Here is a 17,819-nt window from a genome sequence, read left to right as displayed (position 1 = left end):
CCGCTCCACCTTTGTCCGCTTCTTTAATTATAATGTCTGGGTTGTTTCTGAGATTATCTATGGCTCTCCTTTCGGCATGGTTTAGATTTTGTTGTAAGCGATGTTGTAATTTTTTTACATTACCCAGAATTATTTGAGAGAAAGGATGTGCTTTAAGCTGCAAGAGATTGAGTTGGAGACTCAAATCCTTATGGCTTGAGGCCGCTCAAGGGCCACATCACGTTGTGGGACGACCACCTGGGGGCCACATGACAATGGTGGGAGGAGCCAGTCAAAAGTGGGTGTGGCCAGAGGGAGAAAGGAGTGGGCCAGAAGTGGGACTTCTTCATTCTGGCTACACAAAAGTCAGAGGTTTTCACACACATGTGCAAGAGGCATTGATCAAACTTCATAAGAACATGAGAGGAGCCTGCTAGATTAGGCCAGGGGCCCAATGAGTCCAGCATCCTGTCCTCACTCTGGCCAACGAGATGTCTCTTCTGGGAAACCCGCAAGCAGGATTCAAACACAAGTCCTCTCCCCTTCCACAGTTTCCAGTAGCTGGGATCCAGAAGCATTGCTGCCTCTTACTGTGGAGCCATCAAGACTAGGAGCCATCCATAGCCCTCTCCTTCTCCATGAATTCGTCTAAACTTTCTTTAAAGCCATCCAGGTTGGTGGCCACCACTGCCTCCAGTGGCAGGGAGTTCCATAGTTTAACTCTGTGCTGCACTTTCTTTTAAATCCAAAGGGGTTTGAGGAGGTTGGGGAGCAGAGCCCATGAAATCTATGGCCCAAGAATGGCTCTGGCCAGCAGAGAGGACCAGGGGCCAGGTGGAGGAGGGGCAGAGGGCCACATTTCGGGCCCAGGCTTGAGGTTCTCAGCCCTGGAAGCTGTAAGCAGAGCAGGACTGGGGGATCTTTGCCTAGAAATGGGAGTGGTAAATATCCTGCAATTGCCAGGCCTTGCAAACCCCAGTCAGGAGGCCCTGTGACATTGCCTGCTTCTGTCGAAATGTGGTATATATGCAGCCGGGCAGGCAGCTAGAAATCATGGCACTGTTGTAAACAAAACCTGCCCTTTTCCCCTTAGGGGTATCCAAGAGCCCATATAGAGCCCTTATGTAGGTTCCCTATTGGTAGGAGAAAATAACAGAGGCCAAGCAGAGAATATTGAGAAGCAAAGCAGCTAGTATGCCTGATCTTTATTGATCTGTTGCAACAGGGTGCTCCCCTCACCCGCAGGAAAGGAGGAGGACCCACAAAAATGCTGTGCAAGGGCTCATAAAGACTTTTGAAATTCCCATCCTGTAGATCAAGACCACCCCTCCATACATGTTATGTACTGAAGTTCTCACCCTGGGCCAGCAGGGGGATACTGTAGATAGTTATGCAAATGAAGGATTGAAAAGTGACGTTCAGTGATTGGATAGTTTTAGAAAATGGCAACAGTTGCATTGTTCTGGAGCTCTATATAAGCAGGCTGACTGAGCTCCTCAGCCTAGTTCTGTTCTGGCATCTGAATAAAGTAGAGCTGTTTAAAGAATCACTGTGTCGTCTGACATGTTCGCCCACAACTTAACAATACATACATCACAGAAAGGGTGTAACCTAAGACCACCCCCAGAGACATCATATCTACATCACAGAAGAGGCGGTCTACAGCAGAAATCTGAGTGACTTGTTTATCTCGTCTGACAGGTTACCTGTTTAATGGTCACTTGATTGGATTGCCTGGGGAGCCTGGCCAGTCTTTGGTAATGATAAATACTTAGTTCCTGAGCCAGGTCACAGGCTCACACCCTATTCAAACACAGACGTACCCTTAAGACAGGATTTGTGAAGGAAAAAGGTTTCCCACTTTGACCTTGCAGAGAAATAACTGAGGTCAATTTGTTCAGGACTTTTTCTGTGCTGTTTTCAGACATGTGGTTTATATATTTATGTACTTGTTTGCTTGGTACATTTATGAACATTTATTACATATCTAAGACCTTAAACCCTCGCCCAGCACCACAGGAAGGATCCACAGAGGTCTCCTGGGAAGGGTTTGAGTCAATGCACGGATTCCCCACTGAGCCTGTTAGTGCTATTAGCCTCAAGGGAAGAACTGGAGCCCCCAGTTCTTGGGGCTGCCCCATTAGCTCTGTGGAAAAAGGACAGTGCAATGGGATCCGTGGGTTTGATTCTCACGCTGAGGAGATGCACCCGAGGTCTCTGCAAGGGGGCTGGACTAGATGACTCTTGCGGGTCCCTTCCCACTCCACGGTTCTGTGATTCTAAGGCAGAGCCATTAAAGTTGTAAAAGCAGGTCTTTAAAAAACATTTCACAGATGGTGAAAATCAGCAGTAACTAAAAAGAAATCAAACACATGTTAACTTCTCAAACCATGTTGAACTTTCTGGTCAACGTTAACAGAAGCAATCTGCCTTGAAGGAGAGGAGAGGGTTAAAAAAAAGCGTTTCTCCTTTCTTGTATTTTTTTATTCCCTTCTACTTTCCGTACTGAAGGGCGGGCCTTACTTGGCTATTTCTTTTCTCCCCTGGCCAGTCGAGCTGTCGCTCCGTTAGGCGGCGGCGTACGATTGGCTGACCCGCCTCCGGCTTCGACTCATTGGGTAGACCGCGGCTTGCCCTTACCTAGGGTCGGGCAAGCGGTCCTTCAGCCGGGGAGCGCCTTTGGAGAGCTCTGATTGGATGTTTTCCCTGCTGCTCATCTCTACCGCGCGTCTGATTGGGTTAATTGCTCCTGGGGGCCTTGAGTTCCGCCCCAGGGTTACGCCAGCCCGGCAGCGGCTTCCGGGAGCGAGGATGGCGGCCGAAGCGAGCGCCGTTGCAGCCATTGATGCGGCAGGTGCGAGGTTGGGGAGGGGAGGGGACCCAGGCGTCCGGGAGGGGACCCGGGAGTTCGAGACCCATGTGGACAGGGGCACAGGGACCCAGATGTCCGGGATGGGACCCAGGAGTCCGAGACCCATGTCGGCAGGGGAGGGGACCCAGGTGTCCGGGAGGGGACCCAGGAGTCCGAGACCCATGTCGGCAGGGGAGGGGACCCAGGTGTCCGGGAGGAGACCCAGGAGTCCGAGACCCATGTCGGCAGGGGAGGGGACCCAGGTGTCCGGGAGGAGACCCAGGAGTCCGAGACCCATATCGGCAGGGGAGGGGACCCAGGTGTCCGGGAGGGGACCCAGGAGTCTGAGACCCATGTCGGCAGGGGCACAGGGACCCAGGTGTCCGGGCACCGGAGTCACTCCAGATTCGATCCGAATTTAGCAAGCCCCCTTTTGTTCAATGGGATTTGCTCGCCTGTAAATCCTATAAGGATCGACTGGTTTGTAGGAAAATGTATTTTCTATCCCGTTTGAATGAATCGGAGGTAGATTCAGTGGAGAGGGGCAGGCGCGGGAGGGTTTCGCTTTACACATAGCCCAGCTGAACTGTGGAACTCACCGCCACAGGACCTGGTGGCCGCTGGCTGCAAAAGGAGCCGAATCAAATACCTAAACTCCACAGTAAGATGGACTGGAATCTGGAACCGGAATGTCAAAGGCTGTCTTTGCGTGAACTGTGCATGCCTTTGCAGGATTTGGAGGTTATTTTTTTATTTTTATAAAATTCATAAAATTTATACACCACCTGAGTATAGAAGAAACCTCAGAGCAGTTTACAAAAAGAGGAAACAATAAAATTGTCAAGGAAAAATTCACAACATTAGTTAAAAACGTGTGGAAAGTTAAAATATTAAACCAGGTTAAAATCCACACCAGCTTTCTAAGCCTCTGCATAGGCTTCTCTAAACAGGAATGTATTTGGCAGGTACCAAAAAGAGAACAGGGAAGGTGCTGGCTCAAAATCAATAGGCAAGGAGTTCCAAAGGCTCCTCTGCCATTGGGAACTGAACCAAGGAGATCTTTGCAGGCCGAGTGTGCCCTTTACAAACCAGAGACTCCCTTTCCTCCCTTCCGTGTCTCCCCAGAGAAGGCGCGAGGGAAATATGCTGCTCTCTCCTTTGCCGCCATCGCCATCGTGGTGGGGCTTCCGCTCTGGTGGAAGACGACAGAGACCTACCGCGCTGCGCTGCCTTACTCGGAGATCGCTGAGCTGGACACCCTCCTGGTGAGGACACACCCTGCCTCTTCCCCTCTCAGCCCTGTGCTCCAAGGGTCCCCTGCAGAGCCGGAAACAGGCCCCTCGTAGAATCATAGAACGGTAGGGTCCCCCACAGGTCATCTAGTCCAGCCCACTGCAATGCAGGAATCTCAGCTGAAGAATCCCTGGCAGATGGCCTCTCTTTAAAAACCTTTCCAGGGAGTCCGTTCCGCTGCCAAACTGTCAGAAAGTTTATCCTGATGTTTGGTTGGAATCTCCTTTCTCCTCACTTGAATCCGTTGGCTCAGGTCCTACCCTTTGGAGGAGCAGACAAAAATGGAAATTCAGATATTTGGAGACAGCTCTCATGTCACCTCTCAAAATCTGCTTATTTGGCTGAACAGGTGGGGTCGGACCAGGGCAGAATAGAGCAAGACTAAGACTTCCCTTCATCTGGGCACTAGACTTCTCCTGATGCAGCCCAGAATAGTATTAGCCTTTTTTGCCGGTGCATCATACTGTTGCCTCCAGACTCCTCCTATGTGCTACAGGGGTCTGCCTTTTGCAGGGTGCTGACCTTTAAAGCCCTAAACGGCCTCAGTCCTGTATACCTGAAGGAGCGTCTCCACCCCTATCATTCAGTCTGGACACGGAGGTCCAGCGCCAAGGGCCTTCTGGTGGTTCTCTCACTGCAAGAAGTGAGGTTACAAGGGCCTTCTCAGTGGTGGCACCTGCCCTGTGGAACGCCCTCCCAGCAGATCTCAAGACAATAAACAACTATTTTACTTTTAAAAGACAACTGAAGGTGGCCCTGTTTAGGGAAGTTTTTAATGTCTGATGCTGTATTGTTTTTAATATTTGGTTGGAAGCCGCCCAGAGTTGTTGTTGTTGTTGTTATTACCATTATTATTATTAATCTGGCCGTCCCACGAAATCTTCTGGACTAGGAACTTTGACCTGGATTTGATCAGCCCCAAACAGCATCACTTCAAATCTTGTGGGGAGAGCTCAGGTCCTCCTTGCGGGCTGGTTGCCCATGGTTGCACCTGCTGACATTGCACTTTTCGGATTCAGTTCCAGCTGACGGTGCCCGTCTCGGTGGTGTTTGCCAAGGGGACCCTTCCAGGAGATCTGGAGCGGAAATTGCCCATTAGGAAACCGCAGGAGGCCGAGATCCCCTTGAACCGTGAGTTGGTTGATGTTGCTTCAGGGTCTGGCTCTGCAAGTGATGGTCCACTGTGCGTGGGGCAGGTGGCCACCCGATCTCTGCTTTAAAATCCTGCCTCCTCCCCACACGTCTCTCTCAGTCCTGAGAGTTCCTCTTTCACCATCCTCTGAGAGAATGAAGGAGCCAGCATGGGCTGTCTCGATCTTCTCTGGTTTGGTTAGTTAGACTATACAGGGGCCAGCAAATCTTTTTTGGGGGGGAAGAACGAATTCCTATGCCCCACAAAAAACCCAGAGATGCGTTTTAAATAAAAGCACACATTCTACTCATGTAAAAACACACTGATTCCCGGACCGTCCACGGGCCAGATTTAGAAGGCGATTGGGCCGGATCCGGCCCCCGGGCCTTAGTTTGCCTACCCCTGGACTAGAACTATAAACGTTGCTATCCAAGTTCTATATTTCCTACAATAAAAAACTTCGGCTATTTCCTTACCTGCAAGCATTTCTGGGGTTGCGTGATTTCAACGGATGAAAGGCCTTGTCTAAGCAAGAATCGACGGCATTAACGCTGCTCACTCTGCATCCCAAAATGCTTTCTGCCGTTAACGGGACCCTGCTATCCCCGTAGGAGTGCTGGGGGTGGGTGCTGGGACCCAGTTACGTTTGGGTTTCGGAAGCAGCCCAGGGGTTGGCTGAGGACCGTCACCCGCAGAGCAGATGGCCTCATCCTCCGTCTCCTTCCTCCAGCCAAGACCAGCGTCACGTCCCGCTATGAGGTCTCCTACCGCCGAGCCACTTCTCAGGAGGAGAAGACTCTGTCCCGGGCCTCGGTGCCAGGTAAAGGCTCCGATCCGTGTGATGGAGATGGGTGGACCACAGGTTCCCCAAGTGGGCGGTGGTGTCTCCTGGGGGGCAGGTGGGATTGCCTGGGGGGCACTTAGAGGCAAGGGGACAGCAGGCGGGTGCTGGAAGTGTAAATGACTGTCAGATTCTGAAGAGCCGGTATCCCTGGAGCAACTTCATCAATTGTATTGAGTTAATTAAGCTAAATGGCTTTTGACTAAACGTGCAATTCTTTGCTCCTGTTTTGAACTTTACTGTGCTATTCTTCCTTAGTGGACTGTGCAAACTGCTATTCTGAATAATGATATTTTCATAGAGTTGGGTGGTAGGCTGTGGGGAGGAGTTTATGGGACGCAGGAAAAAGTTCAAGAACCCCTGGGAAGAACATGCAAGAAGGTTCAGCTAGGATAATAATAATAATAATAATAATAATAATAATAATAATAATAATAATTTATTATTTATACCCCACCCATCTGGCTGGGTTTACCCAGCCACTCTGGGTGGCTTCCAACAGAACACTAAAATACAATAACCTATTAAACATTAAAAGCTTCCCTAAGCAGGGCTGCCTCTGGTAGTTATTTTTCTTTTTGACATCTGGTGGGAGGGCATTCCACAGGGCGGGTGCCACCACCAAGAAGGCCCTCTGCCTGGTTCCCTGTAACTTGGCTTCTTGCAGCGAGGGAACCGCCAGAAGGCCCTCAGCGCTGGACCTCAGTGTCCAGGCTGAACGGGGATGGAGATGCTCCTTCAGGATCAGGGTGCGATCCTCTCCATGAGGGATGCGGACAGAGGATTTTGGGGTGACTGCCGCGGGCACCGTTACCCCCTCTGGCCACTTCTCCCTGCCCCGGATCAGAGCCCCATGAGACCCAGAGGGAGAAAGGGCCTGCACTGACATGTGACAGAGGAGTGTCTTTAGTCTTTCGCGAGACCATAGAGAAGGTGCCTGTCTGATACGCAGTGGAAGGGAGTTCCAAAGGGGAAGGGGAGGTCCTGGTGAGTAGGTGGGCTTTTGGGGAGGGGCTTTCCCTCTGCATAGCAGGATGGGGGGAACCCCACAGCCTCATCTCCTCTTCTCATTCCAGAGGTGGGCGAGGGGCTCCTTCCAGCGCAGGAGGCTGCTGTGGGCTCCCTCACCATCTACGTGATCCCGAGAAACTCTGCTCTCCTGCCACAGGTAGACTGCCCCTCTCCTGCCCTCTCTGCTACTCCCACCCTCCGGCGGGTGGGAAAATCCCCTTTATGGAAAGGGGGAATTTAAATCATGCAGCAAATAATAATAATAAATTTTATTTATATCCCGCCCTCCCTGGCCAAAGCCGGGCTCAGAGCGGCTAACACCATTTTGGGTTGGCTCTCCATGCTTTATATGTTGTTCTGGCAAAATTGTGCGATTTGTCCCGCCTTGCAGGGCTGCTGTGCAGAACTAACTCACTGTAGTTCGCTCACTGCCATCTTTCTTCCTCTGCAGGAGGTCCCCGTCTACATCAGCAAGCGGCGCAGTGCAGTGGTGCGGGTGCCTCAGGGCTCGGGAGACGTCCTGGCAGCTGTGGACGCCCAGGTCCGAGAAGTTGCCCGTGCCATGTCCTTCAGCCTGGAATCCATCGCAGAGGCCCTCTCTGACCGCGTTCCCCTCAGCCAGCTGGGCGCAGAGTGGAAGCGCCCTTTCAAATCCAGTCTGGGTAGGGATTGGCGGGCAGAGAACCTTCTCTTTTCCCAGCCGGAGAGTCTTGTCGGAATCTCCGTTTGACCGAGCTACTCCTCCGGTCGAGTCTTCTCGATGGTGATTAACGGCCTAAGCCTTTGATGAGGCTCCAGGCCTGTTCCCATTATGCAGAGTATACAAGTAGCAGCAGAAGGAAAAGAAATACGAGCTACATTGCTAAGAGTTTTATTTCTAACTACACAGACAGAAAATAAATATACACCCTCTCTCTGTGAAAGCAGAGAGGCGGCTGGTACAAAGAAATGGGAAACCAGTAATATCAACATCCGTCTCCCATCTCCCGTGAGACTTCCAGCAGTCTGGAATGTAAACAGAGTCTTCTGACTTCAAGCACTGCACAGTGGCACAACAGAAACCCATCAAATCTCCCTTACCTGCTGGGATTGCACCTGTGGAATTTCTGCCTGCCAGGAAAACCTCTCCCCCCTCTTTTGCCTCTGAGCCAAGCACGCTGGCCTGTTGAGAGGATCCTGCCCCATCTATGCCCACTCAATCCACTTCAATCGGCGGAACTGGCATTCTTTCAGCTGTTCCGCATTAGCAAGAATTTGATGTTTTAGTGTGGCAGCACCTGCACTTTGGAACTCCCTGCCTCTTGAGATGAAGGAGGCGCCTTTGCTGCCCTCTTTTCAGAACCTGCTGAAAACATTCTTCATTGGGCAAGAATGTTTAGAAAACCGATTCAAGTCTTCGTCTGTTTTTAGTCCATTGCTATTTTCGAAAGTCTTAAATTATTGCCATTTTTTCATATATATTTTCCATAAAATTTTGTTTATTTCGGTTTGTAATGTATATGAATCAGAGAGAACAGTTTGGACAAGAGATGAAAATTGAAAGATGAAAAACAGAACTGTAAATTAACACACAGAATGAGCAGAGTTGCAGGTGCCAGTGAAGAATATCGCATCGATCTGGTTTATGAAATCTGTTTCCAGATTTGCTAAGTTTGGGCTGAGGTTGCCTTGGAAAAGATGGTTCTGCTGTGTATTTACTTGATTTATTTCATTAAACACCACTTGATTGTAGAAGAAACCTCAGAGCGGTTTACAAAAAAAGAGAAAACCACGAAATCATCACAATTTACGGCAGTAATTTAAAGAGTACAAAAAGTTGAAACAACAGTGGATTGAAACAAATTAAAATTCACCTTAACTTTCTAAGCACCTGGACTGGCTTGTCCAAACAGGAAAGTTTTTAGCAGGTACTGAAATGTTGATGGCGAAGGCACCTGTTTAATATCAATTGGCAGGGAGTTCCGAAGTCCAGGTGCCGCCACGCTAAACAACTGAGTCCTTACGAATGTGAATGGGGTTTTATGTGGCACCTGTATGCTTTAATTTGTTGGAAGACATCCAGAGTGGCTGTGGCAACACATTGCGATGGGTGGTACCAGAGACATATTGCGGTAAGAGTACCAATTCTTCGGATTAAAGAGGTTGGGTGGGCACATAACAAAGGAATACCAAATCATGTTAAAAGTGCCTGGAAGTTCTAGTTCTTGCTGAAGTCTCCAGCGTTGCCTAATTTTCTGCACTGTGACTCCATTTGGAGTGAGTGGCCCCAAGTGTCAGATTTCGGACAGTTTTCCATTCAGCCGCAATGGCTATTTGAACTGCCAAGATCAATTCTTTTGACCGTCAGAAACATTCAGCGATGTTAATTTTGGGCAGTGAACCATTGTTTCTTTAGTAGCATTTATTCTTGGTCAATTCTCCCAGTGGATATTTTTATCATTTCCTTGTTTTTGTAAAGCCCCTTGTGGGTTCTTTTTAAACAATCAAGAGGTATATAAATTTTACGAAACAAGTAGCTCCGTCCGTAGAGTGTGAGGCTCTTAATCTTGGGGTTGTGGGTTCGAGTCCCACGCTGAGCAAAAGATTCTCGGATTGCGGGGGGGGGGGGGTTGGACTAGATGGCCCTTGCGGTCCCTTCCAGCTGATTCTATGAGTAAGTCAGTATATTCCCCCTCCGCTCTGCTGCAGGATACGAGGTGACCTTCAGCCTGCTGAACCCCGACCCGAGAGCTCACAGCGTCCACTGGGAGATTGAGGGGGCCATTCACCGCTACGTGGACCCCCTCCTGGGGAAGCTGAGTACACTGGCCGAGTTCTCTGTGGACTCTCAGGTGAGTGCCGGGTGCGAGTTGGCCGGGAGTCATGCAGCACCCCTGCCCTGCGAGGGGGGGCTTACGGCCACGTCTTTCCCCCTAATTCTGCAGATCCTCTACTACGCCGCCCTGGGGGTCACGCCCCGCTTTGACACTGCTTCCTCCAGCTACATCCTGAGCGCCCACAGCCTCCCGCACGTCATTAACCCCGTGGAAGCCAGGCTGGGTGAGTCCCTCTTTCTCCCAACCAGGGAGGGGGTGGCTGGTTATTATTTCCCCCCCAAAAAAATGTATTGGTTTTCACAACATTATAAACAAACAAACAAACAAACAAACAAACACATAAGACAAACAAACATAAACCATAGCCTTATTGAAAATTACTCTTATTAACATTGTCAAGTGACTTCCTCGCTTCCCCTTGGTTGAATTTTATTGCATATCCTTTTAACGGTTTTCCAAATCGCAGTTCTTATAAAATTTAACTTAAACATTAACATCCTTGGATCTTCACATTATGAAATTAAACATATTAATTCATCACTTAACATAAATAAAATCCTAAGCCAATTAAGTATCTGCAAGCAGTTTTCAGTTAATTTAACTTAACATATTTAACTAAATAGTCATTAAATTTAATCCACTCTTCCTGATGCTCCTCCTCCTTCTAGTCGCGGACTCTTCCGGTTAGGTCGGCTAGCTCTGAAAAATCCATCAGGGGGTGGCTGGTTATTGGTTCTTCCCAAGAGATCCCAGAAGCCCTTGCTGCCCTCAACAGGCCAGGCCAAGCGAACCAGTGTCCAATTTTGGCCCCTTAATTATTATGCATTTGCCTTTGTATCCCACCTCTTTTCTCAAAGGAGCTCACAGTGGCGCAACACAATTCTGTCCCTGTTTAATTCCCCCACAACAACCCTGCGAGGTGAGTTAGGCTGAGACAGGCAGTGAATGACCTCCAGTGCCATCCAGGGGGACAGTTTACATTATAAAAACGCAAAAATACATACCACAATATCAAAGAAAACAATAGCAAACGCACACGGTTTAAAAGCCATCGCTCTCCAAGCCCACACCCGGAATATCTTCCGACAACACCTTAAGGAAGAGGCCACCGTCCTACTCCTAGAATATTTCAGGTCTTAACCTATTTTAAAAAAAGAGATCTGAACATACCAACAAACAGTGGAACAACTCCACTATGCCATAACCTCAAACAATGAGATTCTAGTCCTTAGTTTCTGGGGCATTTAACACCAATGACTTCTCCTCGTCACTTATTTTGCCTAGTGGTTGATACCACTACTTTTCATCCCCCCCCCCCCCGATCTTTATTGAAACTTAACATATATACATAATAACCAAAATTCCCAATGATTCCCTCACATAAAATATAGTATCTAAATTACAACAGCTACTTAATTATACACTTAATTATAAAACCCACCCCCTACTTCCCTCCACAGCAACTCAACTCAATTTCTTTCTACCTTTTTTCCTTGCTGTCAGGAATTATTTTTGTTACATTCTGATTTTTCCTTCTTTCTTTATTGGTTTTGTTATTGCTTACATTTTTTTATTCTAAGCCTATTAGCGTGTCATTTTTAGAACAACATTTTGACATGTAATCTTTGAAACACTTCCACTCCATTCTTATCTTTTGATTTGATTGATAACTGAAGTTAGTTTTGCCAGTTCTATATACTCACTTAATTTACAAATCCACTCTTCCTTTGTCGGTGTGTCCTGAGATTTCCATTTACCACTACTTTTCAAATGATCTCTTGTGATCATTCTGTGCAAATCGATGCCCCCGAGTGGCTCCCGGTTTCATCACATGAAATAAAAATGTTAATAGGCAAGGGAAAGCCGCTGGCTCAGATGGGATAGGCTCTTTAAACTAGACCCTGACTGGCCAACCTATTCACAAGGGTTTATATGACTGGACTTATGCCAGAGGCATGGGCAAGCGCAATCGTTGTTCCCATATTGGCTCTCCATAGTGGGACTCCAGTTCCCCAGCTAGCGCAGGACGATAGGTGTTGTAGTCCAAAACATCCTTCTCTCTCTCTCTCTCTCTCTCTCCCTTCCCGCAGGTTCCAGCGCCTCCTCGCTCTACCCGGTCCTCAATTTCCTGCTCTACGTGCCGGAGCGCCTGCACTCACCCCTCTACATCCAGGACAAGGATGGCGCTTCCGTCCCCACCAACGCCTTCCACAGCCCCCGCTGGGGCGGGATCATGGTAAGGAAGCGGGCAGTGAAATTGCGAAGTCATTTCTTGCTTGAGAGCCTTTAGTGTCGTTGGCCCCATGGAACTCTCTGCCACTGGAGACTCGATAGGCGCCTTCTGTTTTTTGTTTTTTTGTTTTTTTGTTTACTTTTAAGGCACCTGCTGTTTTCTTTTTTGGAAAACTAGTTTTTTAAATGTCATTTTATGGTGTATGTAAAACAGACAGGACAGTTATAAAAAGAGAGGAAAACGAGAAGATGGAAGGCAAAACTGTAAAACAGGCCCACGGAATGAGCGCAGTTGCATGTGGGTGAAAATAACGAAGCCCGAGGCAGGAAAGAAAAAAGCGAGGATAAATTTGGCCATCCCATAAAGAACATCAGTGTTATCTGATTGTCAAGTCTACTTCCTGGTTTGCCGGGCTTGCAACAAGCGCTGTCTTGAACATGATGCTTCTGTTGTATATATTTCACAAAGGAGTACTAAACAGTATAAAATGCACCTGGAGGTTCTAGTCCTCATTAACATCTCAAATTATGCCCCATTTTCTCCATTCTAGCCCTGTTCCAGAGGGTACCAAACAGCCAGTCTCCTATTTTGGCCTGTTTTCCACTGAGCTGCAGTTGCTCTTAGCTGCCAAGATCATATATAAAACCAATTCTTTTGACAATATATCTACATAGGTATAATCAAAAATACCCAGCAATGTTGATTTTGGAAAACAAACCAGTTTCTTTGATAATATTGATCATTTCCATCAAACTACTATGGAAAACTTTCTATTCCACCAGGCCTGTGCAGGCCTTCCATTGTGATTGATGTCTGCCTTTTAACATTTTTTGTATGCTTTTATGTGTATTTTTGTCATAAACCACTTGGAGATTTTTCTTCAATGCAATGGCGGTCCTTTTGTACGTGAATAAATTAAAGGCTCCCTCGTTTCTAGGTGTACAACGTGGAGCGTGAGACGGCCAACGAGACCTCCCTCCCGAGGAGGGTGGATGTCGACATGACGCGGGTGATGGAGGTGTTTCTGGCGCAGCTGCGGTGCGTTTTTACGGATCATAGAATCATAAGAGTTGGCAGGGACCCCCAAAGGTCATCTAGCCCAACCTCCTGAGAGCACCTGCTCCGCATGTAGAAGGTCCCAGGTTCCTCTTTGTTCAGCACCATGAGGACTAGGAACTTGCTTTTATTTTCAGGGGAAGGGCTGTAGCTCAATGGCAGAGCATCGCTTTGCATGCAGAAGGCCCAGGGGCATAGGGCAGGGCTGGGATAGACTCTTGTTCTGAAACCCTGGAGAGTCACTGCTGCCAGTCAGTGCAGGCAATGCTAAGTTAGATGGGCTGGTGTGGCGACTTGCTATATATATATATATGTTTTTTAACATACCATATTCAACAATAATTAAACATACTTTTACATCTTACTCATTTTTTTTTACTTCCATCAGTCCTGTCTGAAAATTTTCCAATCTAATCTCTTAGTATGCATTTCTTATTTTCCCTATTACATTTCAAACTCCTAACCAATATCTCTATCTTTTTCTACTTTGTAATACTTTGTATATTTCTCCTTACAAAACGTCTTGTAGTCCTACCAGCGTAATTTGTTGGTTACAGTCGCTCTTCAAATAATTCATATCCTTCTTCCAATCTTCTGTAAATCTCTGGTCCCGCAGGTTTTGAATCCTTCCTGTCGTTTTGTCCAATTCTGCATAGTCCCTTAATTTCGTCTGCCATTCTTCTTTCGTAGGAATTTCTGGTGTGGCGACTTGCTATTACGACAGCTGCCCACATCCCTGTAGTTCAATGTTTTCATGGGATTGTTTATTGTATCTTTTGATTACAGGTGCTTGTATTCTAGTGCTTGTGTGTTGCTGATTTCTGTATTTTGTAATCTGCGTGGTTTTGGCATTAAGCCGTCTATAAATCTGTTGCCCTAAGCAGTGCATAAAACTGTTGTTGCAGAAGCAACAGATAAACCTGCTGGTGTCTAAATCTGCTCGCTGGGCCTCTTCCTCTCTGCAGCTTGCTGTTTGGGATCCTGCCGGGTCCCCTGCCGGAGGGGGCCATCCTCGAAAGCCCCGGGAACGAGGGTCTCTCTGACTGGGAGCTGGACTGCCTGCTGTGGGCTCGGACGGTGGAGAACGTGGCCACCGTCTCCACCACCCTGACCTCCCTGGCTCAGCTGCTGGGCAAGATCAGCAACATCGTCATCAAGGACGATGTGGCTTCTCAGGTAAACTCGCAGGCAGGTCTTTCAGGGCAGCGCTGCTCCAGTTTGCCTCCCTCTTTGGGGTCCTGTGCTGAGCCCGTTGCTGCAACCACAATTGCCAAGTCTCGTGGTGCCTTGAAAAGGGGTTGGTCTAGATGACCCATGGGATCCCTTACAACTCTATGATTCTTCCCCCCCACAACAATATTTATTAATTTTCATACAAAAACATAACAAAAAATAAACAATAAGAAACAAAGAAAAAGAATGAATAAAGAACATAAAATACTTCAAACATCCCATATACCACCACATAGACTAAAACTTAATTAGTTAATTAAAGTCCATCTTCATAAACATATTACTTGACTTCCTCTAATCTCTTCCATCTGAATTTCCTTGTAATTAAATGTAGCAGTTTCCAATATCATTATTTCATAAAACAATATTGTGGTCATCATCAAATTTCCTAACTTTTCTTATCGTATATTTTCTTATTTATTTATTTAATCCTAGGCCTAATTAGTTCTTTCAAGTGGTTACATATCTTAAATATTACAATATTTATTCAAATAGTCTTTAAATTTCTTCCAATCTTCTTGGTATTCCTCTTCTTTCTGGTCGCGGATTCTTCCGGTGAGATCAGCCAGCTCCATAAACTCCATCATCTTCATTACAACTCTATGATTCTAAGCAGGGGCTCTCCCTCTCAGCTACAGCCCTTCCCCTAAAGACAAAAGATTCAAATGAAGGACAAAGGTTCCGAATTCAGGGCTGATTTAAATAGAAACTTTTTCTGTTGAGAGATAGCAAAGTGGGTGAAAATATAAGCAAACCAGAAACGCAAGTTGGGGGAAGTCTTGGTGGGGAGAGAGGGAGGGGGAATATATAGTAAATGTTAAGAATTTCAGATGTATGTAATGAATGAAAATGAAAAATGAATATTTTTTTTTTAAAAAAACAAAATAAATAGAAATGAGGAAGCTGCTCTGTGCCAACCTTCTGCATGCAAAGCAGCTGTCCTGCCACCAAACTATGTCCTGGCCCAGCAAACCCAGCCTGATCCCTGCGCCCTTTTTTTAACCCTAGGTGTACCACGCTGTGGCATTCGCCCAGGAGGCGCTGGCTGAGCTCAGCCAGGGGCGCCTGGACTCTGCCTTCCAGGCCAGCAAGGCCGCCATCAACGCCTCGGAGAGGGCCTTTTTCGACCCATCCCTCCTCCACCTCCTCTACTTCCCTGACGATCAGAAGTTCGCCATCTACATCCCCCTCTTCCTGCCCATGGCCGTCCCCATTCTGCTGTCGCTGGTCAAGATCGGCCGGGAGATGAGGCAGAGCAAGAAAGCGGCCATCAAGGTGGACTGAGGCACACGCCCTGCGTGGAGAAGTTGGCGCCTGGGGTGTGCGTGATGGAGGGCAGTGTGGGGGCGAGAGAGGGGTCTGGATGCAACCCTCTCCCTCTTCCTGGGATGGGGTCCCGTCCTCCCCTTGATCTGAGTTTCACTCTCTGTGTGTTGGAGAGTTTGTAGCAGCTGAGGCCCTGCGAGGCCACTGGATTCAAAGGGTGCTGCCGAGACTGTGATGGGCTCATCCAAAGAAGAACACTGCGGCGTTTGGGATATTATTATTATTGCCACTGGAAACAACTTCCGTTGTTTTATATAGGAGGCACAGATGCATCCCGTTGCTACAAACACTCTGTGAAAACCAAGCGAAAAGTGAAAAGCCGAAATTCATCATTGTGTCCTCCCCAGCAGCCAGCTACCCCATCCAGACACTCCTGATCCTACAATATTGTCTTCACTCTTTGCAAAGTCCACACACACACACAAAAAAAAACAGGCGCCCACAACATAAATAAGTATAAATTTGTACGTTTGGATATAAGGAGTTTAAATGTGCCGAAAATGTCTTAGGCAGAGGGCAAATGAAGAAATGAGGAGTTTTGAGAAAACCACAAGCCAACAGCAAATAAATGATGTGTAATGAAATACTTCAGTAGCCAGCTATTGTTTCTAAAATTTGATGTAAATATTAATCGCATCACACACCCAAACGGATGAAATAAAAAAATTCCTTCCAGTAGCACCTTAGAGAACAACTAAGTTTGTTATTGCTTTGAGCTTTCGTGTGCTAAAGCTCATACCAATAACAAAATTACTTGGTTTCTAAGGTGATACCGGAAGGAATTTTTTTATTTCATCCGTTTGGGTGTGTTAATTTTGTTTTGACTTTGGCAGACCAACAAGGCTACCTACCTGTAACCCAAACTGATGGTTTGGGAAATATCTCCCTGGGGTTGTGGATTTGGTGCTTTTTAAAAAACAGATTTTCCTTTTTGCAGAAATAAGTTTAGGAAGAATGCAGTGGGGTGGAATGGGCCATTTCTCCTATTTCTACCCCTCCCCGGTCATTTTAAGGGTGGCCCCCAATAAATCTTGTTCACTTGCAGGGCTATGAAGGGGCTTCCTCCTTGGTTTGCCATTGGAAAGTTTGCATGTTGGCATAAATTCTGCCCTTGTTGATGGAGAGGATGGCATGTACCAACTACCAAAGGACACTTAGGGATGTTCAATAAAAGTCTGGTTGGATGGATTCTCTTTCTGCAGGGTTGTCGTTCTTGGGCGGGTGGGGCAGCGGCTGGAGATGGGCCTCCTGTGGGTGTTGGGTTGGAGCAGTGAGGGGGCCCCTGTGGCCCTCCAGATGTTGAGGCCATCAGAAGGGCCCTGCTGCAGCTGGATCAGGCCTCAGGGGGCCCATCTGGTCTACCTTCCTGTTCTCACAGTGACCAACCTTGCTGTCCATAAGGAGGCAGGACCCGAGTGCGAGAGCAGCACTCCTCACTTGCGATGCTCCACTCTGACAGTGGAGGCAGAACACAGCCACTGAGTGTTATAGGAACGGTGGGAGTTGCCTCTATTAAAACTGAGCGAGACCGATGGTATTAGTATTGCCTACACTGGCTGGCAGCTGCTCTCCAGGGTTTCAGGCAAGGGAGTCTTTCCCAGCGGAACCTAGAGAGGCTGCCAGGGATTAAACCTGGGACCTTCTGCATGCAAAGCATGCACCACTGAGCTGCGTCCCTTCCCTTTAAGAGAAAGATGCTAGTCCTCATGATTCTAAATAATTAAAAAAAAAAAAAAAGATTTATCCCTTACCCACCTGCTCCAAGGAGCGCGGGGCTGCCCTTCTTTCTGCCATGTTCCTTTCACAACAGCCCGGCGAGGTTGCCAGCACCTCTCCTACCCCGCGCTCGCCGGCGCTCTGCACGCGCTCCGAGGCGCCCTTGCGTTCCCTCCTCCCTCCGCTGGGGAGGAGCCGGGCCCGAAGGGGCGGCCCGGCGGCCGCAAAGGCGCTTAGGGCGCGCGGCCGGGCGGGCATGAGCGAGGCGACCGTGGTCGCTGTCGCCGCCGCTGCAGCAGCCTCCGCGCGCGCCGCCGCCGCCGCCGCCACTC

General features: G+C 48.0%; 1 protein-coding gene across 1 annotated transcript; it reads left to right on the top strand.

The window, feature by feature from the left end:
* The first annotated feature begins 2,716 nt into the window (after window positions 1-2,716).
* PIGS (phosphatidylinositol glycan anchor biosynthesis class S) lies at window positions 2,717-15,889 on the top strand. Its single transcript, XM_081843739.1, has 12 exons — window positions 2,717-2,833; window positions 3,956-4,095; window positions 5,143-5,254; window positions 5,986-6,075; window positions 7,173-7,264; window positions 7,559-7,769; window positions 9,796-9,938; window positions 10,032-10,146; window positions 12,014-12,159; window positions 13,094-13,194; window positions 14,178-14,388; window positions 15,454-15,889. Exons 1-12 carry the CDS (start codon window positions 2,791-2,793, stop codon window positions 15,727-15,729), a joined length of 1,680 nt encoding a protein of 559 aa, XP_081699865.1. The 5' UTR covers window positions 2,717-2,790; the 3' UTR covers window positions 15,730-15,889.
* The last annotated feature ends 1,930 nt before the right edge of the window (window positions 15,890-17,819 follow it).

This window comes from Podarcis erhardii (genome assembly GCF_964252035.2).
Source record: "Podarcis erhardii genome assembly, chromosome: 16".
Taxonomy (NCBI): Eukaryota; Metazoa; Chordata; class Lepidosauria; order Squamata; family Lacertidae; genus Podarcis; species Podarcis erhardii.
Note: the sequence above shows the minus strand (reverse complement) of the source record. Positions and strands in the feature narration are given on the sequence as shown.

Bases quoted from the DNA above. Each gene is read 5' to 3' on its own strand.
- PIGS (XM_081843739.1), top strand. From the start codon at position 2,791: ATGGCGGCCGAAGCGAGCGCCGTTGCAGCCATTGATGCGGCAG. The intron at 4,096-5,142 runs GTGAGGACACAC...TTTCGGATTCAG, and splicing joins CTGAGCTGGACACCCTCCTG to TTCCAGCTGACGGTGCCCGT. The intron at 9,939-10,031 runs GTGAGTGCCGGG...CTAATTCTGCAG, and splicing joins AGTTCTCTGTGGACTCTCAG to ATCCTCTACTACGCCGCCCT.